We start from the raw sequence: 12,834 nt of genomic DNA, 5'->3' as shown, positions 1-12,834 counted from the left end.
TTATGACATTTAAACCTTTAATCCATTTTGAGTTTATTCTTATATGTGGTATAAGAAAGTGGTCTTTCATTTTTTTCCATGTATCTGCCCAGTTTTCCCAGCACCACTTATTGAAGAGACTGTCTTTAGCCCAGTGTATATTCTTGTCTCCTTTGTCATAGATTATAAATGATATTTATTAAGCTCCTGCCACATGCCTAGCACTATGCTGGGTGTTGTGCGGGATACAAAGAGATGGTCTACATCACAGGCACACTAAGCTCTGGTTGGGTAGATATGGCAAACATTTAACAAATTAAAACAAAAAAATCTGTCCTCATTCTGTACACTGCCTGGGAGGGGGTCACAGGGATACAAACAGCAAGACCTTGGGACTCCCCCTTTGGTATTTACTATACACAGCAGGGTGACGTTGTCCTGTAACAAGCAGTCTGCGAAAAGGGCCGTGCGGGTCCCAATGCAATTCTACCAGAGAACACACTGCAAATGGGGAGGCAGCAAGGGTAGTGTGAATTCAGAGAGGCACAAACAACATGGTCAGACAGTTACAGGCTGACCATTTCGGTGAAGCGTGGAGTCCATGTGAGGGCTGAGGTTGGGATGGTGGTGGCCTTTGAATGCTGGGCATGGGAGCTATTGAATGGTTCTGAGTAGGAGAGTGACGTGACCAGCATAGAGCAGAAGGTAGACGGAGCAGTGTTTGGGGTTGGCTGCCTTAGAGAGGAGCAGCAGACAGGAGCAGAGGCAGCCATCATGGTGGTCATGGCCTGGGTAAGCTCCTGACCCAGATTCACAGGACAGAGGCGACGAACACTGGGTCTGTCTTAGTGACAACACTAATTACAGACATTATCTGCCTTGATCTATGTAGGTTATTTTATCCACCAGGCAACCTCTTCTTGTGTTTTACAGATTCAGCCAGTTATTGAGAAAACCTTTCCTTTTTCTAAAGTTCCAGAAGCCTTTCTGAAGGTAGAAAGAGGACATGCAAGAGGAAAGACTGTAATTAATGTCGTTTAAATAAATACTGTTTGATGATTATTGGCTCTCTTACTGGGTGAGTGCCTGTGGGCCCAACCTTTTTTCTAGCCATCCCTTTCCAGAGTAGACTGTAAGTGCTACAGTACAAGTTAAAACAAAAAAAAAAACAACACCTTTTGCCAGTAATTTCCTGTCTTCTGAACCTCAGAGGTTGATCTGAGAGCTACACACCACCCTCTGTACATCACCCCGCCCTGCCCAGAGCGCTTGCTGGGGTAACCTGCCCTGACACATCCCCGCCTTCCTGTTTGCCGCGAGGTCGTGTCTTGCCAAGCACCAGGAATACACAAGTAAGACATGGTACGAAAATAGCCGCACTTGCACTTGTCTGTAGTCAGTGAAAAGTGTATATTGGTTTTTTTCAAGCTGTTCTTTCACACCAGATTTGCACATTGTGATGGCACCTTCTGTCGTAGTAGCTCAGACTTATTTTATTATCTTAATGTTTGTGAGACACTAAAACTTTGGGGGGGATGGATGGGTGGCAGCGTGACAAGCTTACTTACAGCTGGTTCCTTCTCAGATTCATCAGTGAGCACTTTCACTGGCCAACGTTTCCTTTGATGTTTAGTCCTCTCCTTTAATGCAGTCATAACAGCCCTCCGAGTTCTGACTCTCAGGGTCGTGTATAAAACTCTGGCTGGTGATTTGGCTGTTTACCCTCAGAAATTGAAAGGTGATGCTAAAGGTTCTAACTTTTTAAAACCCTTACATTTTGCTTAAGGGCTGGGCCTCCTTCAACAAGTGAAACATGCTTCTCTGAGGACTTTTCCATGGAAATAACCAGCATTCCAATGGGCCCAATTCTCCGGTTTCTGACCTTAAATGCCTGTATGTAGGTATCTCACCAGTAAGCCCGTTGCAGCTTTTGAATCTCTGTCTGTGCCCTTCATTCACTTAAGGGAGTGTTTATCTCCTGTTGTACTCATCTCATTACTGCACCTTGGACACTCATAGTTAGCATTTGATGTAGACCTGTTGGAGGAACTTCTACTTGGTTTATGAATTACTCATTTGGTAATGTGTTGGACGAGGACTTTTCTCTAGAATTGCTGGTCTCACCACTACAAATTTATCTCAATGTTCTTTCACTTGTAAATGGAGCCACGTTTGACTTAATGTCTGAACAGTCTCGGCTCTTTCCCCCTGAGGGCTCCCAGTGGGTAGTGAGTTAAGGTAGGACCTCACTGACCCTGTGTCCATTCAGAAAAGTGGAGTGCACGCTTTCACCACTGAACCTGGGCAGGGGTAGTCAGCAAACCTTTGCCTGCCATAATTCCAGCACCCTGAAACTGGCCTTGTCCCTCGTCAGTCAGACGTTTGTTTCTAATCTGCCAGCTGACTCTCTTTGAAATGTTATGAAGGCTACTGAAAAGACTCTTACCAGATTTCATCAATACAGTTGACCAGAAACAACTTTATTGAAGAGATAAATCCAACACAGGCTACTGTAGAATGCCTTACCCCACCATACTTTAACGACTTGCTCAAAGGCCGAAAATCAGCTATCCACCTAACGTCAAGACAGACATGGTGACTGCTGTAGGACAAACATTCTTTTAAAACTGAAGCTACTACTCTCCTCACCATAATCGCTTGCCACAGACTCCAGAGAGGATCGGCATTTTAGAATTGGAAACGCACTGGAACAGATGAGAAGGAAACAGGATTTGTTCTTCCTGGGACAAGAGCACCAGCATCCAGTGACAAGGACGACGGAATGAGGACAAAAAGAGGAAGCGTGTATTCAACGACTGTCGAGCAGTGTTGTCTAAAACGACTTTGCACTGTGTGAACGGCACCATATGGCCCGTGTACTGTCAGCACTTAAAGCATTTTCAATTTTCATCGCGATGCTGGCTGCATTGAAGGGTTTCCAGAGTTCTAAGATTTAAACAGCAAGACTGCTCCAGGCTTCCTTTCCTTTGTTTTTGGGGAGAGAATCACTGAGCATCCTCTTGAAGCTTCCACACCTCTCGTTTTCTGCTACCAGACAGGAACCACAGGCGCCCTGAGACCCAAGGCTACCCCCGGGCGTGGCTGTGGGTCATGACAGGTAAGGCCGCACCATGCAGTTTTCATGCCAGTGCAGCTGGGCAGGAGGGCAGGAAATTAGGCTAAACGATCTGGGTTTAGATGGGGTTCCATAACATGGTTTCTGAACTAGTTTTAGGTGAGGATGGGCTAATAAATTAGGTTTTGGTAGTACTGATCCAGTAGCAGCTATAAGGAAAGCAGTAAACAACTCTCATTGGTGGCGTTCCAGGACAGCCCATGGGTGAGTTAAAGTAATCCAAATTCTGCTAATAAGTATAAGCAGACATGGACATGAAATCTTGTAAATTTACTAATTTTTAATATGAACAGAAAGTACTATTTTGTATATGCTTATTCAGTTCCTTAAAATAGTCTATCTAAGGCTTTCCCCACTTTGCTATGCAGCATAATTAACGACTCCAGGAGACAGAAGGCCAAGGACCAAAGCTATAGGCTTCATACATGATTTCTTCTCAGATGCTAAACAGTTTCTCCCTTACAGACTTAAGCTTTTATCCTTCCCTTGAACGTGTAAGGGATTTGTAGGTCCACAAAGTCCGTGAATGTATTCCTATTCTCCCCTCTCACCAGCTTTGGAAATAATTTAAAACGGACGTAGTGTTCAAGTTTTGATAAAACTTTTTCTAAAAACACCCCAGTGTTGCTTATGAGGCAACCTGTTCAAGCAGCCGCTGAAAGGAAATGAAGGCTAGAAATGAAAGAAGGACAAATTATTGGTTTAAAACTATTAGTCTCTTGAAAAGATGAGACAGTTGTCCTCGTCCCGGCAGTATGACTCAGTGAGTTTAGAGTTACTGAAGGAGTACCTCCATTTTCTTCTTGGCGCTTCCGTAGTGGTCTTTTTTTAATAAGGCAGCTGGAAGACCTTATTAAAAATAAGGAAATATTCCTCCTGCATTCTTTATTCAGGTTTAGAGGACCATGGCTTCCCACACTTGAGTGAACTTCTCTTTGCTGACAGTGTTGAGGATAATGTGATTTTGATCATACTGTGTACCCCCTGAAAAAAAGGAAAAGGGAAATAGTAAGAGGAAACGTGCCCAGTGACAGGGCTGTAACAGACACAGTTTACCACAACACCAGTGGACCAACGTAATACCCAAGGTGTAAAACTGCGTGCCTCAAGGAAACAAAGCAGGGGGAAACCCCAAGACGCCCCCGTGGGCTGGAGGATCACGCTGTGGGTACCTGTGTTAAAGTCCCATGAGGCAGGCGCCAGCAACTGCACATGGGGTGTCCTACTTCCTGGGGCTCAAGTTTTAAAACCTAGTCCACAGTCTGAAATTGGGGGGGGGGGGGGGGAACAGGGAAAAAAGTAGAGAAGGGAAAAGTAGCAAAGAGACTGTGAAATATATTCAGTGATGGGATCGTGGAGATACCAGTAATGAAAAACAGGCAGGCCTGATAGTGGGATGGTTGTTGGAGGAAATAGGTTTTGCATGAACAACGGAAAGTTGGGTCAAAGGGGAGGTTTGACTGACACCCAGAAGTATGGGCAGGACAGTGCTCCTGCTACTGGGAACTCACAGGCTGTGGTGGATAAAAATTTGTAGCATTTCCGAGGCTCAGTTCCATTGTACTGTAAACTCGTACGGGATCCATAAACTCCCTTTCACCAGGATGTTTGTAAGAATATTTTCCAAGGGTGCTTACTACGGTAGATATTTCAGATACTTTAGCATTAAAAACAGCCGCATGGCCTCATCTTTCAAGGGATAAGTATTAACAAAAGGGTCATCTGACTCCCCCCCCCCCCACACCAGTGAGGAATTAACGTCCTTTCAGATACCTTATCCTGTCCTAGTAGCATAAGCCTCTGCACCAAGGTTATATCACCAAGGCACCCATCAAAGTAAAAATCTGTTCATCTACATGCAGGGTAAGTGTGACTGGTATTGAAATCATACTGCAGCCTCAGGCTAAGAACAATTAAATGTTCTTATTCTCTTCTAAAGCCTTTACAAAATATCCAAAAGGTCTGATAACTTACACCACAGATCTTGGTAGTTGGGGAAGGAAATTATCGATTACATAGTACTCCTCTTGTAAGAAGCTTTTTTTTTTTAATCATTGATAATTGAAAGCCTCTACACAGCTGGGTGTCGGACAGAATATAAGGGCAAAAGGCCCTGGATCTTTTCATGTGTAAGTTTGCAGTGGGAAAAAATTACTACCACGCGTAAACCCCTATCTCCATTAACACACTATATACGCCACTGAGATTTCAGGAAGTATTAAAGTCACAGTGTCTTATTTGTTTCATTCAAGATTATAGTATTTTAACATCCTTTTTGTGTATATTACAGCATAATTCTAATTAGAATCATGAAGATTAGAAAGTTCTTGAGAAATAATCTGATTCACTCTTCTGCCTTTGGGGAGAATGAAAATCATCCCCGACCTGATGTTTTGCAAGTGAGCATGAATCATCTCTCTTTGTTGTCATACGTATATGGTCCAGAATACATGGATGTCTACCAAAACAACTCGCTCCCCAAACACCAGGAGAAAAGCATTTGTTCTAATAAACTTTTGGCAATTTCAGTAGGTAACAAACAGTTCCACAGTTGTAGCTAATACAAATCAGTCTTCTGTTAAGTGCACCAGAGATGTATTGGTATTTCCCTTGCACAGTATGTGTGATGGGTGAGTTACTTGCTATGACCACTAGATGGCACCATTCTCCCACATTCTGAGAGCTTGCAAGCCACTGAGTCACCATACTAGGAACACTGAGAGTTCACATATAGAACATTATCCTTACTCAAGACCCATTTACCTCATTTTTCTGCATTTTAGGAAGGAACTTTGGAACGTTAAAAGTCAAGCCCTAAGGAAGAACCTCCTCGAGTCCCACAGCTCCTGTCAAAGTCGAAACTAGAAGCCAGGTATCCTTACCCCATGACAACTGTTAATGTAGTAAGTAGGAAAACAATCCTATGCCTGGAGCTTCGAAACTGTAAACTCTCTGAAGCCCAGTATCCTTTCCCCCCCACTTTGCCTAGCACAGCCTTCCACATAATGGGTATCCAATAAATAAATACATGTTGAAAGAACAAAAGAAGAAATGCTCTAAGAAACTATCTCATCAGGATTACAGTGGCCTTAAGCCTGGACACAGGAAGCTGATCCCATTTGTAAGAAACCTGGGTCCATGCTTCCCCCACAAATCCATGTTTCCAATTTAGTCACATTTCTCTGGATTCTCTGGAGATTTTAAAACTATTTTATATAGACTGAGGCAATCCAGTTCAACAAGTTGATGACAATAAGAATACAGAAAGGTCTCAGTCAGTGATTCTGAACCAGTTTCAAGCTCACGTTGATCCTCTGTAGAATGTCTACAAACGACAAATCTTATACCTAATATAATGTGAAGGAGGTACACTTACATTACCATTTATTTTCTGAATGTTGCATTTGTTGTCTTATACTACGGGTCCTGCTGGCATTTCATGTAATGTATGATTTGGGGGCCCAGCCTGTTACATATATATAGTGCTGGGTTTGTGCTCCCTAAGTGTAGTGCTCTGCCTTTGCCTCATAAACTTAGTTTGCCTCTGAGCACCTTTCCAGCTTCTCAGGTGCTCTGTGAATTCCAATCCCCTTGTTAGGTGGGGTGGCCACTCCAGCCACCTGCAGCTCATACAAGTGACAGCCCCTTCTGTGCCCTATGCAGCCACCAAAGCCCCTAATGAAAATGCTCAGGCTTATTTTCCATCCTCTAAAAAAGTTATTTTAAAACCAGTCGCAGCTGTTTCTTTATCCCTAGATCAATTTTTAATGACAGCTTTGGCCGAGAGCCCTGAATAGAGTAAAATGGAGCCAACTTTAAAAATGGAGTATGTTATAGTATGGTTACATTATAACCATTTCCCTGAATTTATAAACACAATCATGCTGGCTTTCCTGAGAGGAAATAGAAAGCCTCCATTAATAATGTAAAACAAAATTGCCCTGTATGACATGAATAAAACACACTTCTTCATTTGCTTCTCAGTGGCAACAATAGTTCACTGAATTCCCATGTCTTTGTTAGAAAGTCAGTTTTGTTTTACGTTGTTTTTAAATTATCATAGTTCTAGCAGTAAGGGCAACACCTGAGAACTTGTTAAAAATGCAGATTCTCAGGCCCCACCCCAGATCTAGTGTATCAGGAACTCTGAGGGCGGGGCCCAGTAAGTCCTCGAGGCGATTCCGATGCAGACAAAGTTGGGGAACCACTGGTCTAAATTTATTTGTTTCTTCCCAAGCCCCATCAGCTCCCTCTGGATTAACTTCATTGAACAGATGTTCAATTGAAATCCTCTTGGCTGTGTTGTTTAATTCCTTTTAGATCTTAGATCTTTTCAATGAAAGGTGACATGCATATACATGAGACTCATCAACTATATTGAGATCACAGCCTTTTAACTTGTGGTTTTTAGTCTAACGCCGTTCATAAAACATATGGTTTGAAGACTGACCATGTCCAGATTCCACCTCAACACTTACGGGTGTGAGACTGGGGCCAAACTGATTAACACCTCTGAGCCTCAGTTTTTTGGGCTGTAAAATGGAACAGAGGGAGGAGAAGGAAGGGACAACACAGGCCTCGTAAGGTTGCTGTGAAGATAACATGAGAATGTATGGAAAGTGTATCCCGGGGCTGCCCCCGTGAGGTGGTGGTGCTGCCTCTGCTCACACAGCCTCTGGCTTATGAAGAGAAGTGGCAGCAGGACCGGAGCACAGAGCACTTACTGTGTGGGGAGGAATAGCTGCATAGCAAGAACACCTACTTCACAAAAGCCAGGACTTAAAAAAAAGTTAGAGGATAAGCTATGTCACAAAAAAGGATTCCTGGCAGGGCTGTGGGTCTGTAACAAGGTAGAGGGGAAGAGAGGGTGTTAAGAGGCCTTTTTGCTTGATTATTCGACATGAAGGTTGGGATGGGGAAAAGGCAGGAGGAGAGACTGAATGCACAGGAGAGAAGGTAACTACTGAGCAAGCTGTGGAGGAAGCTTTATCCAGTACTTTTTTTTTACTAACAAGTGTGAATATTCTATTTCTCTATAAAACTAAAATAAATTACTTCTAAGAAAAGACCCAACACCCAGCTAAGCCTATCTAATTCCCTGAAGTGGAAACAGGAAAACCCTTTAAGACGTTACTTCAATTGACATTAGTGTTGTTTTCTTTGCAAGATGCAGCCCCAGATGAAGCAGCCATGAATATGAGGGTAAAAACACCCAACACTCAGTTCTGACGTTCATTCTTTGGTGTATCTATGATATAGAGCCTACTTAGAACTCACACTTGAGACTCTCAAGAAAAGTGCTTACTGTCCTTGTTTAAACATATCCTGTACACTGTGAATGTAAAGGGTTTGACGTAGTGGCTGACACATAGTAAGGGATCTCTTACTATTTCTAATAGTATATTCATCATTCCCAAAAGCAAAGAATGGATTTTTAGTTAACTCAAGAAAGACGCAACAAAGAAAATAAACGCCGCGATCCTTACCTTTGATATCTAAAACTAGATTGGGCTTCAACTTGCTGTAGATCCTGCCGTCCGACTTCATGCTCCAGAACTGACTCTCCACATTCTGGTCGAGGGCCAGGCCCAGTTTAGATCCAGAGGTTACTAGGCTCCCCACAATCGTCAGGCAGCAGTCTTCTGCTATCTGCTTAGTGCAAAGGACAAGACATCTTAGAGACGGCACATGCACGGAGTACTGTCATCAGTTCCCTGTTTAAATTGATTTTTCCAGTTATCTTAGCTTCGTGTACCCCAGATAAGGCATTTCAGCTTTTAGGCAGGGAAACTGGATCAAACAACAAATATTTATATCCTTTTGTTCAGATGACATGAGTAGCGGGAAGCTCTCCATTCTTGTCCATTGTATAAGAGACGTCTGCCCTTTGTGAGACTCTCTGTCTTACTGGTGAGGGAAGCCTTAGGACGTTAGAACTGCCAATCATGGTATTTCTCCTTCTCAGCAATGACCGTGATCTGAGGCTGCGTCTGTAGCTACATCGCCCCCTGACACAGCCACCTTTGCTTGGCAGGTCCCTTCTAGAATATGGCCGCATCTCTCATTTTGAAGGCTGTTGTCGCACTGAAATAGCTAAATGGGCATTTTATCATTTAAAAACTTGAACTTTCTTTTATTAATTTGTCTCGTCTTTCCTTCCTGAGAAATGTCTAAAATTTTCTAAAAAGGCGTGCTAGCCAACTATGAAAAGAGAAAGAAGAAATACACATGCAGTAAAGTATATTTTAATGCAAAAACCTTATGGGTCCTTCTCTGAAGTGAATCTACCCTTAATGTATAAACAATGTCTGGTACTCATATGTTCATGTGACATTAACACCTATTGCTCAAGAAAATGCTTGTGAAAAGTATACTATTTTATATTGAGATTAAAAGATTGAGATAATCTAGGACACTTTTTCCTCACTGACCTACTGAATTCTGAGTTGTTAAATAACACCATTGAAATGCTTGTTAGAAATAATTGATGAAAGGCACCATTTTCTTAACTTGTTCAAGATCATTCAGTGGCAGAAATTGGCTTTTTTATGCTTTTGTATTACAGCTCATGCTATTTCTTCTATGCATGCCTAAACAGTACTATTGTTTACTTGAAAGGCTGATTCTCCCTCAAGCACAACAGACCTAATTAACAAGCCTTTCGCAAGGCTGTATGACTTCTGCTGACTCATGGGGCACCAGTTTAAAAAACAACCGGAAGCAAACAGTCAAGCCCATAAAATCAAGGCGTTAAAAAGAATGTCTGCAATAGAAGCGTGAGCTTTCCTTATAAAAATCTTACTGCAGTCAGCTCTTATATGTGTATGCTGCAGGAGTGATCCGACAGGGAGATGGGGTATTTTCCATTTTACAAGGTGTGACAGTTAGGAAATGGATTGTGTTGTACATAGGGTCTTGCCTCCTCATCCTCTGCACCCTTCATCCTGGTCCATGAGGTCCCCCCAAATGGCAACAAAGCAAGAATGATTTGTTTTAATAAGTTGGGGCTTATTGGTTTTGTCAATAACAAGTAGATTAAAGACAAAGAGGAGAGTAACACAGACAGTTCCTTTTCTATTCCTATATAAAAAAACAAGCCTAGATATAATAACTATCTTGGATCAGTGTTACAGTTACCTCCTGTTTTAAGTTCCTAGACTGGTCTATAAAAGCTAAGAAACAGTTTCATGAAAAATCTTCTAATTTATTGCTGAAAGTGCTCCAGGAATCATGAAATAGCATCTACTTGAAGAAAGGTGCTGCCATAGACCTTGTCTAATCCTAGAAGCTTACCCTGCATTTGATGCACCCTTCTTGGTAAATCCAAATCTGATCGTCAGCACCGACGTCCTCCATGACCTGTATTCTAAGAAGCTTCAGATCCTCTAAGTTGCCATTGGTTGACATAAATAACCCTGTTGCTTTGTTTCGAAGTCTAAAATAAATTCGTTTCTAGAAAACAAAAACCCCAGCAATGTTATATATAAGTTATACTGTTAGAAGCACTAAGCAAACATCAATAGCAGGGGCAGAATCCAAAGTGAGGTTGCATCAGGGATAATTACTATACCCAAGAGTCAGAGGCTTTAGGATTTTCTCAATGAGAAGATTTTGACAAAATTGCAAAGAAGTGTCTGAGGCAGGGAGCCCGCCTGTGGACAGACAACCCAGGGCTTGGGACACGCCATGTTTTGATGTCAGGAGAGAGAACATTTCTGAAAGCAGTCGCAACCTCTTAGCACCAGAAACAAAGCCCAAATTTAGAAAGTTGGGGTCGGGCAGTGGAGACAGGCCAATTTCAAACTTGAAGTTGAAACTAAAAAGTTGAGTTACATTTCCAAAAAAAAAAAAATCAGAGAAGAGTCTATTCAAAGCACGGAGAAGAAAAAAATACCTGAACAAAAGGTCGTAGAGAACCTATTTGTTGACAGCCACTGAATTCATACCAATTAGGTACTTCTGCTGGTGACAGTAGGAACTGTCGACCCCTGTAATTACCATATTCATAAGTAACCCATCTGGAAAAAGAAAGCAGATAACCACAAGTAAGCAGCAATATCCATATGATAATGGGCCTCAGTTATTTACAGAATGCTTCCAATTTTGAAACTGAGCTTTATACTTTAAATATACATGGGGGAAAGGAAACTACCTTATTTTCTAAAAACACTTAAAGCATCCATTTCTTAACAAATAGCAAATTTTTGGTACATGAGTATTTATGTCAAAAAGATAAAAAAAAGGTAAACTTTTTCTTCCAGTAAGACAACGAAATAGAGATGATAGTCTTAGCAGGACAGCCCAGTACTTCCTGTGAGCTTTTCATAAAACATTTTCAGTTGTAATATGGATCTTTTATTTAAAGAGCTAATATTTGTAAAGTTCTTAGTGTGTGACATATGGCAAGTACTATATAAAGAATAGTTAAATGAAAATAAATAACTCAATAAATTTTTGTTCAAAATGAGTAATCTTCCTTAATTCAGAAAACTGCTAAAGATACTCAGGGCTCCCAGAGACGCTGGCACCCCCACCTGAGGAAGTGTGGGTTCCAGCACACAATGGCATGCAAGCAACCCAGCAACCTTCCTCTCTGGCTGATGTGTTACATCAAGGAAGAATATTCTCAACTTTTAATCCCAGAACTCTAAAATGTTATCATCGTAGCTATTTTATCGTAAAAACAAAATATTAAAACCTGCTGGAAAAAATCACCCGTAATTCTAGCACCCCAATAATTGTTTTTTAAATAGCTATAGTTCCCACCAACATTTGACGTATACAGGGAGACTACCTGTTGTTTTTGTGAGTGAAAAAAAAACACTTTTTTAAAAACATTACATTAATAATTTTTACATCTTAATTTCACAGTTGTTCAAAGTGAAGAAAAATCTTGCCCTGCTGACCTTTAATCGTTGTGCACAGCGTCTGTAGTCACTCCTAGCTAAAGGAAAATCCCAACCCTTACTGCAACATCAAAGGACTTGCTCTTTTAAAGGGGAAAAAAGAAAAATTAGCTCTCTTTCTTACTTGCTAAAAGAGTGCTCAGTAAATTTACTTACTGAGCACTGCTTTCCAAAGCATTCCCTTAGGAACTTTCAGAGGTGTTGAGAGGTGTTACAGACAGTCCTTACCTTAAGTAAACTGAAAATCTGGTGGAAAAAATGAAAGATGCCCCACACATGGCTTTTCCCAATGGGAAAAGTATAGTCTGAAGCTGCACGATTGATTATTAAGCCTTACAGAAAATACGATGACAAGTCCATTTAAGGTAATGCAGGAGAGAAAGAAACAGGGTCACATTTGATTTTTTAAATCACTTCTTTTACTGAATAAACAAGTAGATGACTCACTTACATGCCACCAATCACCTGAACAGAGCGAATCTGTGTGTTGAATCCTAGGGACCGGAGGTTAACTATTTCTGCATTGAGTTCAATCTTTTTTCCTTTGAAGTCTTCTCTTTCAAAAAGAATAATTGTTGGTTCAGAAAATTCCTGTTTAAGAACAAAAATAATGTTCTGTTAACTAATCTTTGATAATAACCTGAATTTAGTGAAACTCATCTTGTTGCAAGGACAGAGCATAAGGTCTGGCCAGGCTTGGCCGTCATAAACTCCCTTTCCCAGGACGTCTGGGGTTTATATACTCCAAAGCTAAAGGAAGAAAGGAGGGAGGGGCAGGAAGTTTTCTTACTGCAGGGAAAGGCAGATAAACGT

At 41.5% G+C, this 12,834-nt stretch overlaps 2 protein-coding genes across 8 annotated transcripts in view; one reads left to right on the top strand and one right to left on the bottom strand.

The window, feature by feature from the left end:
- The window catches only part of RTN4IP1 (reticulon 4 interacting protein 1), a 147,942-nt gene that overhangs the window by 45,519 nt on the left and 89,589 nt on the right, over nt 1–12,834 (top strand). The window contains exon 9 of one of the 7 annotated variants that reach the window (XM_019734980.2): nt 5,899–6,326. The exons of 4 other annotated variants lie outside the window; for them this stretch is intronic. In XM_019734980.2, coding sequence (XP_019590539.1) covers nt 5,899–5,919 — 21 coding nt within the window. In that variant the 3' untranslated portion in view covers nt 5,920–6,326. Of the gene's footprint in view, nt 1–912; nt 1,042–1,765; nt 2,292–5,898; nt 6,327–12,834 lie in introns of those variants that run through there. 2 more of the 7 variants (XM_019734978.2, XM_019734976.2) reach the window with 2 other exon arrangements.
- The window catches only part of CRYBG1 (crystallin beta-gamma domain containing 1), a 175,920-nt gene continuing 165,524 nt past the window's right edge, over nt 2,439–12,834 (bottom strand). The window contains exons 18-22 of the mRNA XM_019734972.2: nt 12,473–12,612; nt 11,010–11,133; nt 10,409–10,567; nt 8,602–8,764; nt 2,439–4,099 (exon numbers count right to left, since the gene is read on the bottom strand). Coding sequence (XP_019590531.2) covers nt 4,011–4,099; nt 8,602–8,764; nt 10,409–10,567; nt 11,010–11,133; nt 12,473–12,612 — 675 coding nt within the window. The 3' untranslated portion in view covers nt 2,439–4,010. The remainder of the gene's footprint in view (nt 4,100–8,601; nt 8,765–10,408; nt 10,568–11,009; nt 11,134–12,472; nt 12,613–12,834) is intronic.

This window comes from Rhinolophus sinicus, linkage group LG05, assembly GCF_036562045.2.
Source record: "Rhinolophus sinicus isolate RSC01 linkage group LG05, ASM3656204v1, whole genome shotgun sequence".
In the NCBI taxonomy this organism is placed as follows: domain Eukaryota; kingdom Metazoa; phylum Chordata; class Mammalia; order Chiroptera; family Rhinolophidae; genus Rhinolophus; species Rhinolophus sinicus.
Note: the sequence above shows the minus strand (reverse complement) of the source record. Positions and strands in the feature narration are given on the sequence as shown.